We start from the raw sequence: 22,505 nt of genomic DNA, 5'->3' as shown, positions 1-22,505 counted from the left end.
TTTCACATTACTGCTATAGAAACACATTGAATAACAGATTCGCTACATGGAATAAAAAGTACCAAAAAAATCTAAAGGAAGTTTGTTATTTATCCCTTATTTTAGGTAGTAAACTTTCTCCATATATACACTTCCATTCATTTTTCAAACTGGCACTGGGGATATTCAGGTGGGTCTTGTGGGCGTCCCATCATGTCTGAGAGATTCTCAGCTTTTCATAGACTGGTCATATTAGTGTGTAGCCCAAACCGATCAGACAGAAGTCATATAAGTCTTGTCAGTGTCTTAGAGCAAAACGGAGAACACCATTGTGTTCGTAAGTCTCAGCTTTCAATAGATGATAGTTTGTAGGCCAAACCATTCGGACGCTACAGACATTTTCGTGAGAGACTGAATATCGGGATGTCTCATGGTCTGACAAACACAGCTCTAGCTCTGCCACCTTTCACCGCAGATGCGGAAGGGCGATATCGGCAGATTGATACACAGCCCATGCAAAAAAACACAGATCTCTAGCATAAACAGACAGATTTGTATGGGGATTTTTTTTATTATGTTCGATTTCTAAGGGGGCGCAACCATGAAAGGCCAAGGGTTAAAGTAACACTTTTTAGAAAGTACTAATGTTACTGTCCTCACTACAACAAAAACGTATTTATATAGACATTTAATTTTGTCCTTGAAACATTTAAATGCAATAATATAGAATTCAATTAATTCCTATGGGGACTGCTTTACTGGCTTCAAAGCCTCTCATTAGCCAATACATAGTATCAGCAATCCAGGTATCATTACATTTTTATTTTATAAAAACATTTTTAACAAAACAGAACATACAAAGACATCACACCTGCCCAGACCCTGTGGTGGTTATTTCTGTATTATCAAATGAGGAGAAACAAACTTATCACACAAGTCAGAGTTATACTTAAACTAAATCTTTATTCACTTATTAATAAGGGAGCAGGTCAATACAACACACACATACAAGGTGAATTGAGTGCCTGAATAATACAGAGACCCAAGAACTGCTTAGTCTTGGTTGGTTCCACCCCTCCCCAGCAAATCAAGGCATCATAAGCTTCCTTGTTTTCTTCTTGTGGCCAGGTGTATCGGGTGATAGCGGACAAACAAGTGATAAGGGCAGTTTCGTTTACTCCCTTCTCCAAGCTAGCCTTCGTTCTCTTCTACAGTGAGGGAAAAAAGTATTTGATCCCCTGCTGAGTTTGTACGTTTGACCACTCGAAATGCAAATCAATTTATAACATTTTTTACATGCGTTTTTCTGGATTTTTTGTTGTTATTCTGTCTCTCACTGTTCAAATAAACCTATTATTAAAATAATAGACTGATCATTTCTTTGTCAGTGGGAAAACGTACAAAATCAGCAGGGGATCAAATATTTTTTTCACCTCACTGCATCTCCCACAGCTGTGCCCTTGGAAGATAGTAAATGAAAAGGATGGGCTGAAGAACTGTGGTCACTTCTCAGAGGCTCTTTGTCATTTGCCGTGTGATCAGGTTACTCAAAAGCAGAGAGACATTGAAACAATACAGGTCTACCTGTTCCTCAAGCTTATCTCTATCTCATGTCCTTGACCTCAAGACCAGCTGCGGGGAGTGAATGTGGAAGAGAAGAACCATCCTCTCTCAGAAGCACAGCATTGGCACTAAAGAAATATCTTTACAATTTGTTAAGCATATTAAATGGTTAACTATTAATATTAAACAAATCAGGTAAATAGTGATTTCTCTCACAACCCTTCTCCAGGGCCCGCATTACTCTCTGCCACATGATGTCAAAACGCACCATCATGTTTCTATCCATCACCCACACACTTTCAACACTTAGATAAAGCATTTGACCTTTCCATTGTGTTAATGACGGAGGATTGGTGGCAGTCCAGGGTTTATATACATCATTGTTATGCTGCCACCAGCTGGGCATTGTGGGGAAAGTCGACAGTTTCCCACTATTTCATTTCAGCCAAGTTCTATTTTATTTGAAACTTCTGATTGCCTTTTTCAAGTGAAACTAATTCAAGCTACTAAACAGAGTAAGAGTTAAGGATGTCTTCTTGTGCATTTAGCACTGTAAGGCAGAACAATGACTGTGACAGAGGCTCAAAGTGGAGCAGTGCACCTTGTTTCAAGATATTCATCAGAGAGTTTGTGGGAAAACAAACACTTGACAGACAGTACCTGGTGAAGATGATGGCCTCTAATATAATATATTTTGTTGAAGGTAGATTGCACTTCCTATTTGGCCTTCTTTTGAAGACTGCTCATTAAGAAATGCTAGCGGCCATGACTCAAGCCAAACAAGTTGTCTTGAGGTTGTGTTACGTTTGCATTTCGTACCCTGGGAGGTACTGTTGTTTGTCCCTCCTGAGTGGTGTTGCAAAATTCCTGGAACTTTCAATAAATTTGCTGGTTTTCCCGAGATCCTGGTTGGAGGATTCCCGGAATCAGGAGGGAATAAGCAACCCTAAGTCATCGTCGCAAATTTCAGAAAATAGTCACTTAAAATAGTTAGAATTAAACTACGATAAATCAAAAAAAAATCTGTCATTAATTTATACATTTTTGAAGAGGTCTTAGTCGCGCTATTTTACATCTAGCTAATGTTTTTGGTGCAGTATTTCCCAAGTGAAAACATTTGCAGGACAAACTAGACGGTGCACTGCATATAGTCAGTCGAGTGGGGAAAGTCTGGCTGCACGCTCAAGACTGATTGCTGAGAACAATAACATGTCTACAACTTCCTCATCAGCAGTCAAAGTATCGTAAATAAAGCACAAGCTACATGATGTTTATCAGTGCCCAAAATCACTAGCTGGCAAGCTAAGTTCCAACTCCCTGTCTGTCAATGAAGCTAGCAAATAGTAGCTAGCAAGCATATTGAGCAGCCAGACCACAATCAGCTTATCAAGTCCCTGGCGAGTGGCGACGTGTGCTTCAGTGCCATTTTGTTTTTTACAACTTTCTCACTATCTATTAATAACAGAGTATGCGTCTGTCTGGCAGTGTTTCATATCAGGTCGGGGGAAAAATAAGATGCTCGCAAATGGGTTTTGGAATATTGACAAGTTGCAGTTAGGTGTGTTCTGATTGTTTCAATTCTCAAGTGATTGACACTAGAGTCAATCAGCCAGTGGCCAACCCATGAAGGGTTTAGGGCCAAGGGATATTTCAACATAACATTGGCGACGTGTTGTCTTATGTAAACAAGTCCGAGGGGCTGCGTAATGGGCAGGTCTGTCTCACTCTCAGGAGGTTCTGTCTGCGATATGATTGGATAGAGCACATGCAGCTGATTGCACGAGAGAAGCAGCTGTTCCTGGGCATGATTGTAATCCATTGTGACACAGTCACTCAAAAAGTGTTTTGTGCGAGAGACTTTATGACCAAAACAATCCTATTAACACTAGAATGAATGTTTCTGACCAGGGGTTGGAACCAGAATTATTTTCCAATCATTTAGTTCTGAACAGAACCACTTTTTTTCGTTCTGTTCCACAGCAAAAAAGTTCTGAACCGGTTCAACCCCCCTCCCCCCCAAAAGTAACGCTTAATATCCTTCCTTTCTGTTCCTTTTTGTTTTGGGGGGAGGGGCCTTGACATTAAGTTACTTAACCAAACTTTGTGGATAGAGCAGCTTTCTATGGCGTGGGCACGTTATTTACATGCATTGGACAGACAAGCGTAGGTCGCAAGATGCGACTGAAATTTTGCAGGTGGGGAGAGTGCGAAAGAGGGTGGAGGAGGATGGCTTGAAGCGCTGGGCATCTTGTTATGACATGCATTATCTGAATAAGGCCCACAGAATTATACCTACGGAGGACCGGCTTCTATGGAGGAACGTTGAATGTCTTTGTTGGACCAAAACTAGCTAGCTAGCAAGCTTGTCTGTAGAGAGGCACCAGAATAATAAAAGAAAAACACATCTTACCTTTTTGTAGTTAATAAATCCAATGTGATATGTGATAACTTTAGTATCCATAACTAGCTTTGAAAAAGTTAATCCATTCTTCTCTAATTAAAAATATCTCTCCCCAATTTCTGAGTCACACTTGTAATGTCAGTAATAGTCTAGTAGAGGGGGAGGGGCAGGAAGCTCACAGAGGCAAAGATTTTCAACTGGCAGGCAGACACTGGATTAAGTTTGAGTGACAGATTGACGTCTTTGCATAGGCGCATTGTTGCATTTTTTGTCTGACTGTAAAAAAAATGCCCAGAACGAAAAATAACATGAATGACCGGTTCCCATGCTTTTAAAATAATGCTTCTGTTCTGAAACAGTATAGATCACATTCGTTCCCGGTTTTGATTCTGTTCCTCAAAATATTACGTTATTTTCCGGTTTGGTTCCTTGTACCAGTTCCAACCCCTGTTTCTGACTACATCTATGCCACATAGGCTGTTTAAAACCAGATAAGTTGGTTCATAAGGGTCAGTTGATCTTTAATATATGGTAATATATGTGTCTCTATGTACCTGGTGAAGAAGATGGTGGCCTCTGCGTCGGTGGTCTGGGGCTGCAGAGCGTCGTATACATACTTCAGGTCCTGATTTCCCGTCAGCTCTGGTAGGCCTGACAATGTCATCTGTCAATCACACACACACACGAGAGTTTGTTTTGCTTTGAGACAGTAAAAAAGGGTTTTATAATTGCAAATGCAATACATTATAATGTACAACAAAATGATTTAGTAACAAAAGACTATAAGAACCAATGATTTGAGGAAGGTAATACTGTAGCCAGCAAGGTTTGATTTGAGGCTAGAGTAGAGCATTTGAATCACTAAGGTAAACTCAACAAATTCCTTAGACCAAGAAGAGGGCTCAAAATTTCCCAGGCAACAGGAGAGTAACCATTACCAGTTATTGACTGGGCTGGCATCACACTATTAAAAACACTTATTTCATGAAGCAGTCTCTTTGTGACCCATCCATCCATCAGTGGTCCTGTGACTGATCTATCTTTCAGCTGTCCTGTGTACCTTGGCCTCCATTGGTGTGAATTATTTATCTTGCAAACTCAAGAAATGCCAGGTAAATTCCTATAAAAGGTCAATGTAGTTGTACGACTTGAACTTGGTCTTAACTAGTCTGGTCCCAGATCTGTTTTTGTTCCATTTCCGACTCCTTTGGTCGTTGTCACGTTAAATGTTTGGCATGAAAACAACCATAGGAGTAGGCTATACAGTACATGCTGATATGGGACCAGGCTAGAACTGGAACTTGACAGAGAGTTTTAGTTATTACCAGGGAGAGCAGGTTGAGGATGAGGCCTGAGTGTTTGCGGATGAGGTTGTAGGCCTGGGAGCACAGGTCCACAAACAGCTGGAAGCGACTGGTGGGCCTCTCTCCCCCGTTGATCACGTAGGCCATGTCAGAGGTAAGCACGAATGGAGCACGGTCCCTGGGAGAAGGGGAGGGAGAGAAAGGCTCAATAAAACATGGGACACATGTAAATGGTGAGCATAGCATTCAGTCTGGTATAAAGCTGGAATCCTTAATGGTGAAACTGCCACGTCTGTTTGCAATATTACAACAACAAAGTCACTACAAACAACAAACTAAGTTTTCTTCCCTCAGACACTGACGTGCGATAGAACAGCAGAATATCTACTGCACATGTTTATACCACGACACTCCTCACCTCCACTTCGTCAACAAAACAAAAACAACAGCGGTGGGGCGGACAGTGCCACTGTTTCCACCCACTGCAGAGTCCATCTTGAACCAAGCTAGGCCTACATGTCATTTTGTATGGACAGCTGAGAACAACATGCAATCTACTTTCTGGTTTCCCAGGTCTAAGTCAGAGAAAGAACACTCAGGCCCCATCTTGAGTGCAAATGGTTCTCAGAGCACATGTCCTTGTTGTCAATAAACCTTTACTTCTAGTATTTTAACTAAACACACAGCTGACTTTTACTAAGGAGTGGGAAGAAACAGTAAAAGTTAGGGGGGAGGGAGTGTGATAGAAGAGTAGTGGGTCAGATTTCAACCCATACTAGCACTGTTACATGTGTTCTGGAGGAAGCAGCTTACCCATGCTAATACTGTTACAACGTGTGTTCTGGAGGAAGCAGCTTACCCATGCTAATACTGTTACAATGTGTGTTCTGAAGGAAGCAGCTTACCCATGCTAATACTGTTACAACGTGTGTTCTGAAGGAAGCAGCTTACCCATGCTAATACTGTTACAATGTGTTCTGAAGGAAGCAGCTTACCCATGCTAACACTGTTACAACGTGTGTTCTGAAGGAAGCAGCTTACCCATGCTAACACTGTTACAACGTCTGTTCTGAAGGAAGCAGCTTACCCATGCTAACACTGTTACATGTGTTCTGAAGGAAGCAGCTTACCCATGCTAACACTGTTACATGTGTTCTGAAGGAAGCAGCTTACCCATGTTAATACTGTTACAACGTGTGTTCTGGAGGAAGCAGCTTACCCATGCTAACACTGTTACAATGTGTGTTCTGAAGGAAGCAGCTTACCCATGCTAATACTGTTACAATGTGTGTTCTGAAGGAAGCAGCTTACCCATGTTAATACTGTTACAACGTGTGTTCTGAAGGAAGCAGCTTACCCATGCTAATACTGTTACAATGTGTGTTCTGAAGGAAGCAGCTTACCCATGCTAATACTGTTACATGTGTTCTGAAGGAAGCAGCTTACCCATGCTAATACTGTTACAACGTGTGTTCTGGAGGAAGCAGCTTACCCATGCTAATACTGTTACAATGTGTGTTCTGAAGGAAGCAGCTTACCCATGTTAATACTGTTACAACGTGTGTTCTGAAGGAAGCAGCTTACCCATGCTAATACTGTTACAACGTGTGTTCTGAAGGAAGCAGCTTACCCATGCTAACACTGTTACATGTGTTCTGGAGGAAGCAGCTTACCCATGCTAACACTGTTACATGTGTTCTGAAGGAAGCAGCTTACCCATGTTAATACTGTTACATGTGTTCTGAAGGAAGCAGCTTACCCATGTTAATACTGTTACATGTGTTCTGAAGGAAGCAGCTTACCCATGCTAACACTGTTACAACGTGTGTTCTGAAGGAAGCAGCTTACCCATGCTAACACTGTTACACTGTGTTCTGGAGGAAGCAGCTTACCCATGCTAATACTGTTACATGTGTTCTGAAGGAAGCAGCTTACCCATGCTAACACTGTTACAACGTGTGTTCTGGAGGAAGCAGCTTACCCATGCTAACACTGTTACAATGTCTGTTCTGGAGGAAGCAGCTTACCCATGCTAACACTGTTACATGTGTTCTGGAGGAAGCAGCTTACCCATGCTAACACTGTTACAATGTGTGTTCTGAAGGAAGCAGCTTACCCATGCTAACACTGTTACAATGTGTGTTCTGAAGGAAGCAGCTTACCCATGCTAACACTGTTACATGTGTTCTGAAGGAAGCAGCTTACCCATGTTACAACGTGTGTTCTGAAGGAAGCAGCTTACCCATGCTAACACTGTTACATGTGTTCTGAAGGAAGCAGCTTACCCATGCTAACACTGTTACAACGTCTGTTCTGAAGGAAGCAGCTTACCCATGCTAACACTGTTACATGTGTTCTGAAGGAAGCAGCTTACCCATGCTAATACTGTTACAACGTCTGTTCTGAAGGAAGCAGCTTACCCATGCTAACACTGTTACAACGTGTGTTCTGAAGGAAGCAGCTTACCCATGCTAATACTGTTACAACGTGTGTTCTGGAGGAAGCTGCTTACCCATGCTAACACTGTTACATGTGTTCTGAAGGAAGCAGCTTACCCATGCTAATACTGTTACAACGTCTGTTCTGAAGGAAGCAGCTTACCCATGCTAACACTGTTACATGTGTTCTGGAGGAAGCAGCTTACCCATGCTAACACTGTTACATGTGTTCTGAAGGAAGCAACTTACCCATGCTAACACTGTTACATGTGTTCTGAAGGAAGCAGCTTACCCATGCTAACACTGTTACATGTGTTCTGAAGGAAGCAGCTTACCCATGCTAACACTGTTACATGTGTTCTGGAGGAAGCAGCTTACCCATGCTAATACTGTTACAATGTGTGTTCTGAAGGAAGCAGCTTACCCATGCTAACACTGTTACATGTGTTCTGAAGGAAGCAGCTTACCCATGCTAATACTGTTACAACGTGTGTTCTGAAGGAAGCAGCTTACCCATGCTAATACTGTTACATGTGTTCTGAAGGAAGCAGCTTACCCATGCTAACACTGTTACAATGTGTGTTCTGAAGGAAGCAGCTTACCCATGCTAATACTGTTACAACGTGTGTTCTGAAGGAAGCAGCTTACCCATGCTAACACTGTTACATGTGTTCTGAAGGAAGCAGCTTACCCATGCTAACACTGTTACATGTGTTCTGAAGGAAGCAGCTTACCCATGCTAACACTGTTACAACTGTGTTCTGAAGGAAGCAGCTTACCCATGCTAATACTGTTACAACGTGTGTTCTGAAGGAAGCAGCTTACCCATGCTAACACTGTTACAACGTGTGTTCTGGAGGAAGCAGCTTACCCATGCTAACACTGTTACATGTGTTCTGAAGGAAGCAGCTTACCCATGCTAATACTGTTACAACGTGTGTTCTGGAGGAAGCAGCTTACCCATGCTAACACTGTTACATGTGTTCTGAAGGAAGCAGCTTAGACCCCCGCAGGTAACATTCTTACCTTTTGAAGCTGCCGAACATCTGGGCGTGGCCCAGAAACTTGCCAAAGTCGATGTGGAACATGTGACCGGTGGAGCGCAGCATGATGTTGTCGTTGTGGCGGTCGCAGATACCCAGCACGTAGGTGGCCACGCAGCAGCCCGCACACGAGTAGATGAAGTTCTCCGAAGCCTGGACACACACAGAAAGGGGCAGAGAGTCGTCGTCAGATACACCATCATGCCGAGCCAAACCAAACTGTGCTGGATTGGATTTCTTTGGTTCACATTGCCCTCTTCAGCACTGTTCCAGCAACTATGATGGATGTGTAACCAGGGCAGCTCAGAACAGCTTGACTTGGCGCCATTCAGCTCAGTGTGAAAAGCCTTACAGTATCTTGTTCTCAATCCAAAAGGAACTCGGAACTCTGAGCTAATGCTCAGTAGAGATCTGCATATATAAATTGGGACTTTCTGCTGAATCATGCATTGATATCAAGGACAAATCAGTGTGTAACATATGCATATTGAATACAGACAAGAAATAAAGAGTAGAAGTCATATCATCAGTTGTTCATCTTCACAACCTTACCCTCTGTAGGAGTCTGTGTTAGGGTTCAAAGGTCAGAGGGTAAAGTTTCGGGGTCAGACAGTTACCTTGTCGTACTCGTCCTCAGCAGGGTTGTACTTGCGGAGCCACTCCGCCAGGGGCTTGTCCTTAAAGGAGCCCGTCACTCCGTACTCCGCCTGTATTTTCCTCAGGGTGTCAGAGGACGGCACCAGCTCCACCATTCCTGGCAACACACATACAGAACCACGTCAAAACTGCAAGCATGGCATGAGTACACATTTAATTATAAATTAGTAAACCGGATGTAATATGACGTAGAGCACCAAGTTCATCAGCAATCATCTAACAATCACCCATTGAAATATGGCCGCGACGGTGCAGTGGCATCCACTTTGAAGCTAGTTTTATAATGGCCAGAATGGCAGAATCAGAGCCACAGAGGTTGTGTTGTCATGGGGACAAACAGGTTTCAGTAAGTTTCCTTCAAATCAGAATGATTTAGCTGGTGATTTGAGTGTGAGTTCTAGTCTGTGTGTAGTACCGTTGTCTTTCCCGGTGGAGATGCATTTGAAGTTGACGATGCGCAGGTCCAGTCCCTCCTGAAGCCAGATGCGGTCCATGACCCGGATCATCTGCAGAGCCAGCATGTCCTGCCTCAGGTCTTCTCCCACCTAGTAGACCACACACACATTAGTTACCATTCACAGAGACTTATTCTAATATTCTCATTAAGGAGTTTCATTCCATCTGTGTGTCTGCAAGTCTGGTCAAACAAAGACTCCATACACATTCTATCGTCAGGGTCTGGTGTTATATTATGCCAGCAGGTGGTGCCGTTTCAACTATGAAAGACAATGCAAACGAGTAGTAACTGATCTCTTCCCTATGGGGAAGATAATGTACAAAGCAGCGTTGATATTAAGCTGTTATAGCATCAAAACACAAAGGGATCTCTTTAGAATGTATTCCTGCATTCCTTCAAGCTTCAAATACTCCAGAAGGAATGGTGAAGTCTGCTGTAAGTCATGCAGAGAATGTGTTCTAGAACGTGTCAAGGTATTTCATGGATTACTTAGTATTACATTTGTGATAAATTGCTTGTCTATGGAACTTTGCATCTTTTCAGAGACTCTGGCTCCTTAGAAATAGGATCTAGTCGTCTAATCTGATAGCTATTCTATTTGTATGTGTCGGCCCCCATTCACAAAACGTGGCCAGAATAGGAGTGTTAATATAGGATCAGCTATTTACAAGGCAAAACTGGTCCTAGGTCAGCACTCTAAATATATCCCAGGTGTGTTTAAAGTAGGAATGCTGATCTAGGATCAGCGTGTCCCAGCCACCCACCTTGAACATGACGTTGATCTCCTCTCCCAGAGGGTCGGAGTTCACCAGGGCCAGCTTCAAGGGCACCGCGTTGGAGTTGAAAAAGGAGCACGACTGTACATACACACATGCGCAAACACACAAAGAGAGAGCCTCTGTGGTTAGTTATACAAGCCTTCCTTGGCCCCTGGGAGCACTAGCCTGCTTTAGGGAGACAACGGGTGGATTTTATTCAATGAGGGGGCATCGCCTTGGCTTGTCTGGTACGAGATTGTGGTCAGATACACCGCTGGGCAAAACACATACTCCAACAACAAATACACACCCTCTCATATACAAACACACTTGCCCAGCGGTGAGAAACGTGGCCGTGCGGATGGAGCAAAACACTCAGACAGGAAAAGAGGAGCAATCGGGGACAGGGAAGAGCGCGCACACACACACCACACACACACCACACACACACACACACACACACACCACACACACAGGCCCAGATATTGTATCCTAGTCAATGGCCTCTTACAATAGAGGTGGTGGGGTAACTGATGTGACCTGTAGATGAAGTGCCAGTCAGCATTTGGATGGTAGAGGTTATGGTGACATCACCAGTCACTAGGACGACTACAGTATGTGTCAGGGTTTCCGTCAGGATGTACATTTACCGGACATCCATATGCATTTGGTGCGAAACACATTAGGGCGGCTACCCACAGGGCTCAAAATCAGATTTACATGATTGTAATTAGTCTTATCAGAAGAGAAATTAGCCTAAGCAAAACATTGCCCGTTGCGTCTTGGATAGAACTAACATGGTCTAGAGATTCCATGTCTAAGCAAAACATTGCGTCTTGATCCCTGCTATAAATCATAAATTAATATAATTTAAAAAATAAAACATAATTTAGCCTAGAATAACAAGTCACCTACACAGTAATAAAAACAACTTCAAAATATAGGTGTATAAAATCATTTGAGAACAACCTGTCTTACAGGCTATTTGTATGAATATTTTCATTAATAAATAACACACAGCTGTTTACAAATACAATCTAGGCCTCTCTAATTGAATCTCTATGTCATTTAGCATCTAATTTAATTTAGCCTAGGCATTAACATTTTAATTAGGCCTAACAAATAACAAAACATGGCTGTCTACGAACACAAGGGCTGGCCAGTCATGGCTAGAATGGATCCATCTTTTTTTCAAATTAACGTCAGATTTGACTTTTTGTAGCAGGTTAGGAGAACTTACACAGCAGGTTAGGATAATTAACGTAGCAGGTTAGGAGACTGAGGTTAGGAAAAGGGTTAGTGTTAGCTAAAATGCAACAAACAAAAAATATACTTTTGATGTTAATTTGACAAAAGCTGGATGCCTTCATCACCACAGCAGTGGAAAGAGGACACTTACGCGGCCATAAAATTAAGAAACTATATGTAAATGTATTAAGGCTGGTTCATTGAGCGAAAGCTTATTTTTGTGAAATGAGGCCATGCATTTATGAGAGCACTTGATTCCAAAGTTCAAATTTTATCTCACCCTTTACAGTTCTACTTGACGTTAATACATTATGTTTACTGTAATTTGAACTATCATGTGGTCGTGACTCGTGTCATGTGGCTTATTGATAACAACTCTGTTTCCTACTATAGGCAGATGGCTGCCAAGTGATTGCAACATTGTAACTCCGCTGTGAATAGTTGGCAACGATGTTTTGTTTCCAAGTGCTACTGAATAAGCTCAACTGAAATACAACAATTGCGCATGACACAGATCATTACTCTAGTCCAGGGCTGCCCAACCCTCTTCCTGGAGATATACCGTCCTGTGGGTTTTCAGTCCAACCCTCTTCCTGGAGATCTACCGTCCTGTGGGTTTTCAGTCCAACCCTCTTCCTGGAGATCTACCGTCCTGTGGGTTTTCAGTCCAACCCTCTTCCTGGAGATCTACCGTCCTGTGGGTTTTCAGTCCAACCCTCTTCCTGGAGATCTACCGTCCTGTGGGTTTTCAGTCAAACCCTCTTCCTGGAGATCTACCGTCCTGTGGGTTTTCAGTCCAACCCTCTTCCTGGAGATCTACCGTCCTGTGGGTTTTCAGTCCAACCCTTATTTAACACACCTGATTCTACTAATTAGCTGCTCAACAAGACCTTAAACTAGCTGAATCAGATATGCTAAATTAGGGTTGGGCTGAAAACCTACAGGACAGTAGATCTCCAGGAAGAGGGTTGGGCAGCCCTGCTCTAGTCTATCAATTAATTCCAAATCTTTATACTATACATGAGACGGGGTGGCATATGTTGGTCTTGCCTAAGGCGGCAGCAGAACTGTTAGAAAAGGGCCTGAGGAACACAATTTGCCTGAAATGTACTTGCGTTTGCAGAGGAGATTGGCCTGCTCAAAGTGAGCTGCTGCTGTTGGAAAGTCAAAACTGTCCAACTCCTTGGCGCAGCTTGATGCACACCAGCCTTGTTACCTTGTCCTCAAGAAGGAGCGATCTGGAGGCTGTCTTTACTCTGTTTTGAAGAAAGAATCCCCTCTCGGCGGACACACAATTGCGATGGATTTTTTCGGGCAATTTGGCGGGCAACAATTTTATTTATCCGCTTTTAATAGATTTTTTTCAAATAATAATTGTATTTATTTTTATTTAAAATTGTCCAAAAGCTGGCTAACAGACACCCTGGTATGGGTCATAGCCCATATGTTGTTGAGATGGTAAAAATTATTTTGATGGTCAAATGGGTATTTGCAGAGTGAATGGTCAAGCTTTGGGTCACTGTTTCCATTGGTGGACAATGGACTTACCTTGATGTTGAGTTGTTTGGCCTCCAGGCTGGGGCTGAGGGGCAGCCTGCAGCTGTTCCTCTGGAAGAATGACTGCACCCTCTCCAGACCCTCCTGGAGCACCACCTAGACACACACACACACACAAATAGTTGAATTACTGTCAAGCAATTAACGTTTCACAACACTTTATTTCATCGTTTAGCTGACATTTACAACGGAATTACAAGGTAAAAATGGAAACTTAAACATAATTGGTAAATAACTGGTACCAAATGAAATAAATGGGATTTTAACCCCTTCAGTCCCGAGACCCCAGCAAAAATCCTATTTTCATTAATCTGACTTTCATTTAGCTGCATGTCCAGCCCTTATATTTAGCTTCACAATTAAGTGTTTTATCATTTTCCTTTCAGGACAACCAACCAGGGCTAAAAGTAGAACACAACACTATTTGACAAACAGTTGCATTCATGAGTTTTATTGACAAAATAAAGTCTGCTCAAAATGAATTTACATGAATGCTGTAAGCACAGAAATGGTTTGCTCAGTGGGAAAATAATATCCAACTAGTCAGTGACAACTCTGTGGAGTTTGTGACAGCAACTATGTGAACTTATTAAAGTATTAGAAACTATGTCCAGGGATTTCCTTTGATCTTCTACGTAGAATAACCCCATACCTTCTAACAACTCTTGTGTAGCGTCATAGAGCAAAACATGTTACATGTTCGTTAGAGTCTCAGCTTTTCATAGATTACAAACTACTAAAAGCTGACTCTACAGATGTTTTTGTAAAAAAAAGACCCGGGCCCCATCCGAGATCCGCCCTTGTCTCACAAACACCGCTCTAGCTCAGCCCCGGTAAATTACACAGACGGTTGGTTGGTACCTAACGGATGCCGAAGAAATAGACAAAGTCTATAGCTCAAACTCACATGTTTAATAGGGGTTCGAGGTCCTAAATCACACGGGCGGGACTCATTGGGTTAACATGACATCCCTACCATAAGTAAATACAAGATGAACAGCTGTCTGTACAATAAAGTGTTACCAAGCCCTTGTAGAGGCTCCCTGAGGTATAGGTTGGACATTCTAGTAGTGTTTATTAGCCCCCATCACCTGTCGTGTGGAGCCCCCGGCCTGCCGGACCTTCTCAGCCAGCGCCCCCAGCAGAGTGACCAGGCGGGTCTGTTTGTCCAGCTCATCCCGGAGGCCGGCCCCACACAGACACAGCAGGGACCCCAGCACTTGGTCGTACCTCCGGCCAAACGCTGGGTCTAGCACTGCATCTCTCAGTAGCCTGGTGAGGGAGAGAGGATCAGAGTACAATGGGATCGGACAAAGCAGTTGATATCGCTAATAGCTCCGTATAGATTACTGTGGCTTTTTAGATACAATATTCTTACTACATGTAGTCCTACGACTGTTCCCAGCCTAGATACTGACTTAAAATTCTCTGTTTTGGGTGTCCGGGACAAGCACACTACCTCCTGTTCCATAAAGGTCCAGACTACTTAGCAGAGGCCATGTATATCTATATACTATACAATATATTATGCTATATATTATACTTAATAAATAAGGCCCGTGGGGGTGTGGTATATGGCCAATATATCACGACTAAGGGTTGTTCTTAAGCACGACGCAACGCAGAGTGCCTGGACACAGCCCTTAGCCGTAGTATATTGGCCATATACCACAAACCCCTGAGGTGCCTTATTGCTATTATAAACTGTTTACCAATGTAATAAAAGCAGTAAAAATAAGTGTTTTGTCATACCCATGGTATACAGTCTGATATACCACAGCTGTCAGCCAATCAGCATTCAGGACTTGAACCACCCAGTTTATAATATGCTATGTTATATACACTATGTTATATACTATGCTACTAGTTCAGTGGGTGGAGACTCACCAGTACAGGTAGTGGGCGATACTGACGTTGCCCTGTGCTCTGGACAGTAGGAACATGACCAAGGCATTCTTTAGGTGACACTCAAACTTCAGGGCCTGAGAGAGCCAAAAGAACATGGACAAGGAGATGGGGTGAGAAAAGCATTCAGAGTCACCAACAAACTGATTTCCTGTGTGTGTGTACACTACAGACTGTTTACCTGCACTAGCTGAGGCAGGTAGTCGGCCAACTCGTCATCACTGGTGGATTCGATCCAGCTGACAGCCACACTCCTCACCTCTGTGTCAGCAAACCTGCAGGACAGAAACAAAGACCGACAGAGTGACCTTCAACCCATGTTCCTTACAGTAAAGTACAATCTGACTGTCTACCATTTATTGAACTATAGTCAAACAGGTGATTTAATTAGTATAGGTAACATTATCTTACATCTCAAGCTAACACACACACAGAAATATAAAGACTCCTGTGATATCAACTTGCACCTCCCATTTTACAAATCAAACTTTTTTCTATTGACCATAAATCAAACTCGAGTTCTCTCAACGTCTCAAAAAAGTGTATCAAGTGTTCAAGAGAATCTGTGTCTGTCTGTATATGTGTCCGCCACACGTACTTAGAGTCAAGCAGCTCCAGGGCACAGACTGGTTGGAGCGAGGGCCAGTGATGGAGGAGGGAGTGGATCTCAGCCATGCTGCCCCAGTCCCAGCTGGGGGCGCTGGCCAGCACCTTGGGCAGGCTGTGTGTGTGGGCACGGCAGTGGTGCCGCTGATCCCATAGCAGCTGGCGGTCGGCCCGCGTCAACCTGTGAGAGGAAGAGGGAGAGGCATAAACAATAAAATCAATCTTTTATTTTTTTTGTATTTTTTGAACACTTTTTCCCACCCCAATTTCATGGTATCCAATTGGTTGTTACAGTCTTGTCTCATCGCTGCAACTCCCGTACGGACTCAGGAGAGGCGAAGGTCGAGAGCCGTGCGCCCTCCAAAACACAACCCAACCAAGCCGCACTGCTTCTTGACACAATGCCCACTTAACCCGGAAGCCAGCCGCACCAATGTGTCGGAGGAAACGCCGTACACCTGGCGACGACCGTGTCAGCGTGCACTGCACCCGGCCTGCCAAGGACATCCCTGCCGGCCAAACCCTCCCCTAACCCGGACAACGCTGGTCCAAATGTGTGCCGCCCCATGAGTCTCCCGGTCGTGACAGAGTCTGGACTCGAACCCAGAATCTCTAGTGGCACAGCTAGTACGGCGATGCAGTGTCTTAGACCACTGCGCTACTCGGGAGGCCCCCACAATCCATCTTTATTGATTGGTCATATAGAGACAATGAAAAAGGTTAATATCGCTATTACAGCACCCCTCATACTGTACATACACACGGCCGGCTGGGAGCAGCACAGGGTCCACAACAGAGCAGCGCCCCTGGAGCAGGTTTGGGGTTAAGTGCCTTGCTCAACGGCAGTAGGTGAGTCATAGGATGGGTCAAAACAGACCACTGCTGACAGGGTCATCACTATCTGGTAATACAATGGACAGCAGTGTGACATTATCGCTACCAATGCCAAAATACTTCAACCTTACCCAGTCTAAAGCCACCCACTAGTTGGCAACGTACCCTCTGATGGTATACCCTTTATTGCACATGTTAGTACATGGGCTAGTGGGAGACCAGGCATGGGCTTGTTGGAGTCTTATACCAGCCATTTCCTTTCAAATCAGTGAAGGGAACTGAACAAGTGCACACTAGCTGAAGTCTCTTGTCCTAAGAGAATCTTAATGACTCGAAAATACACCCGAACAAAACAGACGGCAAAAGAAGAAGTTCAAACCACAGAAGGTTAACATGGGAGTAAAAGAGAGAATGCTCAGAGAAAGTTAAAGGGATTCGTGCCTCAGAAGAAATGGCTCTCTGTGGAGGCTGAACAAGACTAATGGATCTGGCTGGCAGCCTGGCAGAGGTTGGCAGTGGGTGTAAGTGGGCATTTATATGCCCACAGTTAAACGTCTGGGGGAACAGACACTCTGGAATGAGAACAGATAGACGTCTATGGTCTGGGAGGACTGGAGAGTCATTTGGGGATGAAGCCTTGAAACTTCCATCATAACATCCTACATAAGAGTGTTATAATATGAAATTAGTTGCTATAAACCTGGACTTGGAACTACTCTCTGGGTGCAGGACAGGTACAGGGCACCAGCCTGCAAGAAAAAAACACAACTACACAATCATTTGTGCCAGGTGTGATATCTCTCCTAAACAGCTGGGGTTAATGTCCCTATCCACCCAGTAAGGTGTGATAGCTCTCCTAAACAGCTGGGGTTAATGTCCCTATCCACCCAGTCAGGTGTGATATCCCTCCTAAAAAGCTGGGGTTAATGTCCCTATCCACCCAGTAAGGTGTGATATCTCTCCTAAACAGCTGGGGTTAATGTCCCCATCCACCCAGTAAGGTGTGATATCTCTCCTAAGCAGCTGGGGTTAATGTCCCCATCCACCCAGTAAGGTGTGATATCTCTCCTAAACAGCTGGGGTTAATGTCCCCATCCACCCAGTAAGGTGTGATATCTCTCCTAAACAGCTGGGGTTAATGTCCCCATCCACCCAGTAAGGTGTGATATCTCTCCTAAACAGCTGGGGTTAATGTCCCCATCCACCCAGTAAGGTGTGATATCTCTCCTAAACAGCTGGGGTTAATGTCCCTATCCACCCAGTAAGGTCAGTAGGCTGCTCTTTAACTTCATTGGTATATACTGTATATAACGGTCCTGAATTTGTTGTCTACTGTGGAACGTAGAAAATAAAGCCAGTAAAGGAAAAGTAAAGATACGTCACGGCAGCAGGAAAAGCAAAGATATGTCACGGCAGCAGGAAAAGTAAAGATACGTCACGGCAGCAGGAAAAGTAAAGATACGTCACGGCAGCAGGAAAAGCAAAGATACGTCACGGCAGCAGGAAAAGTAAAGATATGTCACGGCAGCAGGAAAAGTAAAGATATGTCACGGCAGCAGGAAAAGTAAAGATATGTCACGGCAGCAGGAAAAGTAAAGATATGTCACGGCAGCAGGAAAAGTAAAGATACGTCACGGCAGCAGGAAAAGTAAAGATACGTCACGGCAGCAGGAAAAGTAAAGATACGTCACGGCAGCAGGAAAAGTAAAGATACGTCACGGCAGCAGGAAAAGTAAAGATATGTCACGGCAGCAGGAAAAGTAAAGATATGTCACGGCAGCAGGAAAAGTAAAGATACGTCACGGCAGCAGGAAAAGTAAAGATACGTCACGGCAGCAGGAAAAGTAAAGATATGTCACGGCAGCAGGAAAAGTAAAGATACGTCACGGCAGCAGGAAAAGCAAAGATACGTCACGGCAGCAGGAAAAGCAAAGATATGTCACGGCAGCAGGAAAAGCAAAGATACGTCACGGCAGCAGGAAAAGTAAAGATATGTCACGGCAGCAGGTATCAGCTTATGACAACAGACGCAACAGTTATGATGACAAACAGTTATGAGACATCCATCATAAGGCCCTACATAACACTACTAGAATTGTAACAGTTGTCATGGCAGCTAGTATCAGCTTATGAAATCAGACCCATTTAAGATACAAACTGTTATGTAGGTAAGCTAACTTCCTTGCATAATGCCTAGCCAACTAGCTAGGGTCTTTGCCTAGACGTTGATTCATGAGTATATTTGGTGTCACTAGTCACCACAGTCAGTGCCACCTTAATTTGTCTTCCTGTTGTAGCCTGTGTTTACTTTGGCTTAGCACCTAATTCACCAAACCTGCCCTTGATAAACAAATGCCCTACTGATGGGACATAACGTCATCTTCGTGTATTAAGCCTTATGCATAGGAACATTTGCATGTGCCCAATTTTAGGGGAATACCTTAATACCTTGGCTGGATCTCATTAGAAAGTAAAGAGAGGATTACATCATCACTAAAACAAAGAAAAAAGCTACACAGTACAATATTGTGTCTTTAAAACTTAGCTGTTACCTTGTAGACAGGCCAATCCCCAAATAAGAACTCTAAGCAACAGTCCAACAGCGCAACAGTCCAACAGCCCAACAGTCCAACAGTCCAACAGTCCAACAGCGGAACAGCCCAACAGCGGAACAGCCCAACAGCGGAACAGCCCAACAGCCCAACAGCGGAACAGCCCAACAGCGGAACAGCCCAACAGCGGAACAGCCCAACAGCGGAACAGCCCAACAGCGGAACAGCCCAACAGCGGAACAGCCCAACAGCGGAACAGCCCAACAGCGGAACAGCCCAACAGCGGAACAGCCCAACAGCGGAACAGCCCAACAGCGGAACAGCCCAACAGCGGAACAGCCCAACAGCGGAACAGCCCAACAGCGGAACAGCCCAACAGCGGAACAGCCCAACAGCGGAACAGCCCAACAGCGGAACAGCCCAACAGCGGAACAGTCCAACAGCGGAACAGTCCAACAGCGGAACAGTCCAACACAAAATCATTATGCGATACACACACCTGTAAGTCGAAATTCTTCTCCAATTGATATCGATCGGGATTTAGGTGAAGTTCTAGCCTGTTACATAAGTGGATGTCAAGCTAGGGGGGGGGTTGGCCCTTACTGAAGTGCCCCAGTAACAAATACGTACCCGAAGGTGGAGGCTCGGCTGCAGAGTTTGTCCACCTGGCGGCGCAGGTCAGGGTCTAGCTCCTCCAGGGTGTTTGGATCAGGGCTGGGTCTCTCCTGGGGTCCCACGTACATCACATCCACCGCTGGGCTGGGGAAGTCCACCTGAACGGGGTCAGAGGTCATGGAATGGTAAAGGAATCCGCACACTAGGTTTGGTTTGTTCCTAGCAGAATTTGACTAGGCGAAGCGAATGTCTGTGCCTCGCATACTCCCTTAAAAATACATTTGGTTGAAACATTTGAAGAAAGCAGTAATATTACTGTTTGTCACCTTTTTGAGATGCCATAGCAACAACATATAGTAAACTTCCTCAAATAGGTAGAATCAATCTAAGCTAAATCAAGAAATCTGTCATAAATGTGTACGTTTTTGCATCTAGCTAAGATGCTTAGTGCCGTGTTTCTCAAATAAACAAAATGTACATGAAAAGTCATCAGTCATTGGACAACAAACACTTAATTGAAGAATCCCTACTGTTAACGAATAATCAATGAGTGGATGCATAGACATCAGCTACAGAACTTCAGGTGCCTCAAGAAAAATTGTTGTGTGCTCGAACAGCCGGAAAAAAACATACTGAATACTGCTGAACACCCAAACTAACAATAACGTCACAAAATATTGTTCTAATATATGCGCAAACTTTTTGGACTGGAAAGCATATGGTAAGCTCTAGGTAGACACACACACACACACACACACACACACACACACACTTATTAGGTCGCCACAGAAGAGGAAATATGTTTGCGTAAGGGGAGTGTGAGACAAGACCTTGGTCCGGTTTGAAATACTTATCAATAATAAATAAATAATAACAAATAAGCATCTTCCATTTTGTTGAGGTAAAAACAGATCTAACATGACTGAACAGGTGCTTGCTTTCCAATGGCTGAATCACTGATTGCTTTGAGGAAGTGTGCATTTAAACAGTGCCTGTACATTACTACATTGCAGAAGATCGACTTAAATGGTAAAGGCCGTTCCAGTAATTCCCAATTATATTGTTTGTAAAATTTCACATGTATATGGGTATTCCCGTGTGTGTGTGTGTGTGTAGAGTGGTGTGTGTGTGTGTAGAGTGGTGTGTGTGTGTGTAGAGTGGTGTTTGTGTATTTTATTTATTTAACTAGGCAAGTAATGTGTGTGTTTGTGTAGAGTGGTGTGTGTGTAGAGTGGTGTCTGTGTGTGGTGTGTATAGAGTGGTGTGTGTGTGTGTGTGTGTGTGTGTAGTGGTGTGTATAGAGTGGTGTGTGTGTGTGTGTGTGTGTGTAGTGGTGTGTGCGCGTGCGCGTGTGGAGTGGTGTGGTCACCTGCAGTATGATCCTCTCAGCCAGGTTCTTCCTCCGGCTCCCGGCTGCAGCAGAGGAAGCCTGAGGAGACGTCCACAGACAGAGCAGCTTGGTCCCACTCATCAGCACCCTGAAACACACACCTAAGTATTAACATACACACACCCCACTATATTCACACAAACACACCACCCTACAACACACACAACTCTATACCCACCCACCCCTCTATACACACACACACACCCCATTATAGTCACACAAACACACCAACCTACAACACACACACACACCACCCTACACACACACACACCACACACACACACAATTCTGAATCCCCAATAGACAGCTATTACACATAATTAACTCTTGAAATAGACCACAAGACTATGCCATAAAACACAACAGACACACAGAAATTGCACAACCACACTACTAAAATTTATGTGGTTGTGCATTACCGTCGAAAGTCAAATAGAGGCAGGGAGACTTTGCCCAGCAGCTCTGGTCCCTTGCGTTGTTTGTTGGAGTCTGGGGAGCCGCTGGCGTTCTGGTTCAGAACCCCGAAGAGAGAGAGAGTCAGCATTGACTCCAATGGAAGCAGGGCCACCGCCATTGGGAAGTTGATCCTGGAGAGAGAGATCCGTTTGAGAAAAGCAAGGCGCAGCATCGCTTATCTTGATCACATATGGAGTAGTTATTTGGGATGTAAGGTCATTTTTGTAGATGAGTGATTCTGCGCAGTCTGACTGCATATAGTTCCTCTCAAACACACAATAGCTTAAGTATGAATGTGCATCGTCTGTGATATATAATGGTAGTGTGTGTTCCAGCTGGTAAGAGGGTTCAACGATCACATACTAAACATGTATGCACTGACTGTACCCTTAAGTTTCTTTGGATAAAAAGTGTATGCTATGTGGAATCTGTTATTATTACTAGTAATTGTATCCAGCGGTTGACCAAATGATACATGTATTACAAGGTAACAATCCTTTAAAATGTTGTCATGTCTTATCAGTTTGTATTATTGTCCTGCTATGTTCGTGGTGTTGGTGACTGGGCCTGTGTAACAGATGCCAAGGAAATTTGACCCTAGTTGGGACATCTGACCCTAAATGGGAAACTCAATATTGGTATAGGCAAAGTTCAATACAACAATATTATAGATTAGATAAACACAATTAAAATTAGATCAGCTATTATTGATTTGGTCATTTGTTTCATGATCATGTACACA

General features: G+C 43.8%; 1 protein-coding gene across 1 annotated transcript in view; it reads right to left on the bottom strand.

Annotated features, from left to right (window-relative positions):
- The window catches only part of LOC106584631 (phosphatidylinositol 4-phosphate 3-kinase C2 domain-containing subunit alpha), a 67,197-nt gene that overhangs the window by 4,358 nt on the left and 40,334 nt on the right, over positions 1–22,505 (bottom strand). The window contains exons 13-26 of the mRNA XM_014170115.2: positions 21,727–21,894; positions 21,287–21,395; positions 19,933–20,075; positions 15,909–16,097; positions 15,492–15,585; positions 15,293–15,387; positions 14,497–14,677; positions 13,397–13,501; positions 10,607–10,699; positions 9,801–9,930; positions 9,346–9,482; positions 8,712–8,881; positions 5,269–5,425; positions 4,498–4,607 (exon numbers count right to left, since the gene is read on the bottom strand). Of these exons, the coding sequence (XP_014025590.2) occupies positions 4,498–4,607; positions 5,269–5,425; positions 8,712–8,881; positions 9,346–9,482; positions 9,801–9,930; positions 10,607–10,699; positions 13,397–13,501; positions 14,497–14,677; positions 15,293–15,387; positions 15,492–15,585; positions 15,909–16,097; positions 19,933–20,075; positions 21,287–21,395; positions 21,727–21,894 (1,881 nt within the window). The remainder of the gene's footprint in view (positions 1–4,497; positions 4,608–5,268; positions 5,426–8,711; positions 8,882–9,345; positions 9,483–9,800; positions 9,931–10,606; positions 10,700–13,396; positions 13,502–14,496; positions 14,678–15,292; positions 15,388–15,491; positions 15,586–15,908; positions 16,098–19,932; positions 20,076–21,286; positions 21,396–21,726; positions 21,895–22,505) is intronic.

The sequence above is a fragment of the Salmo salar genome, chromosome ssa23 (genome assembly GCF_905237065.1).
Source record: "Salmo salar chromosome ssa23, Ssal_v3.1, whole genome shotgun sequence".
Lineage (NCBI taxonomy): Eukaryota > Metazoa > Chordata > Actinopteri > Salmoniformes > Salmonidae > Salmo > Salmo salar.
Note: the sequence above shows the minus strand (reverse complement) of the source record. Positions and strands in the feature narration are given on the sequence as shown.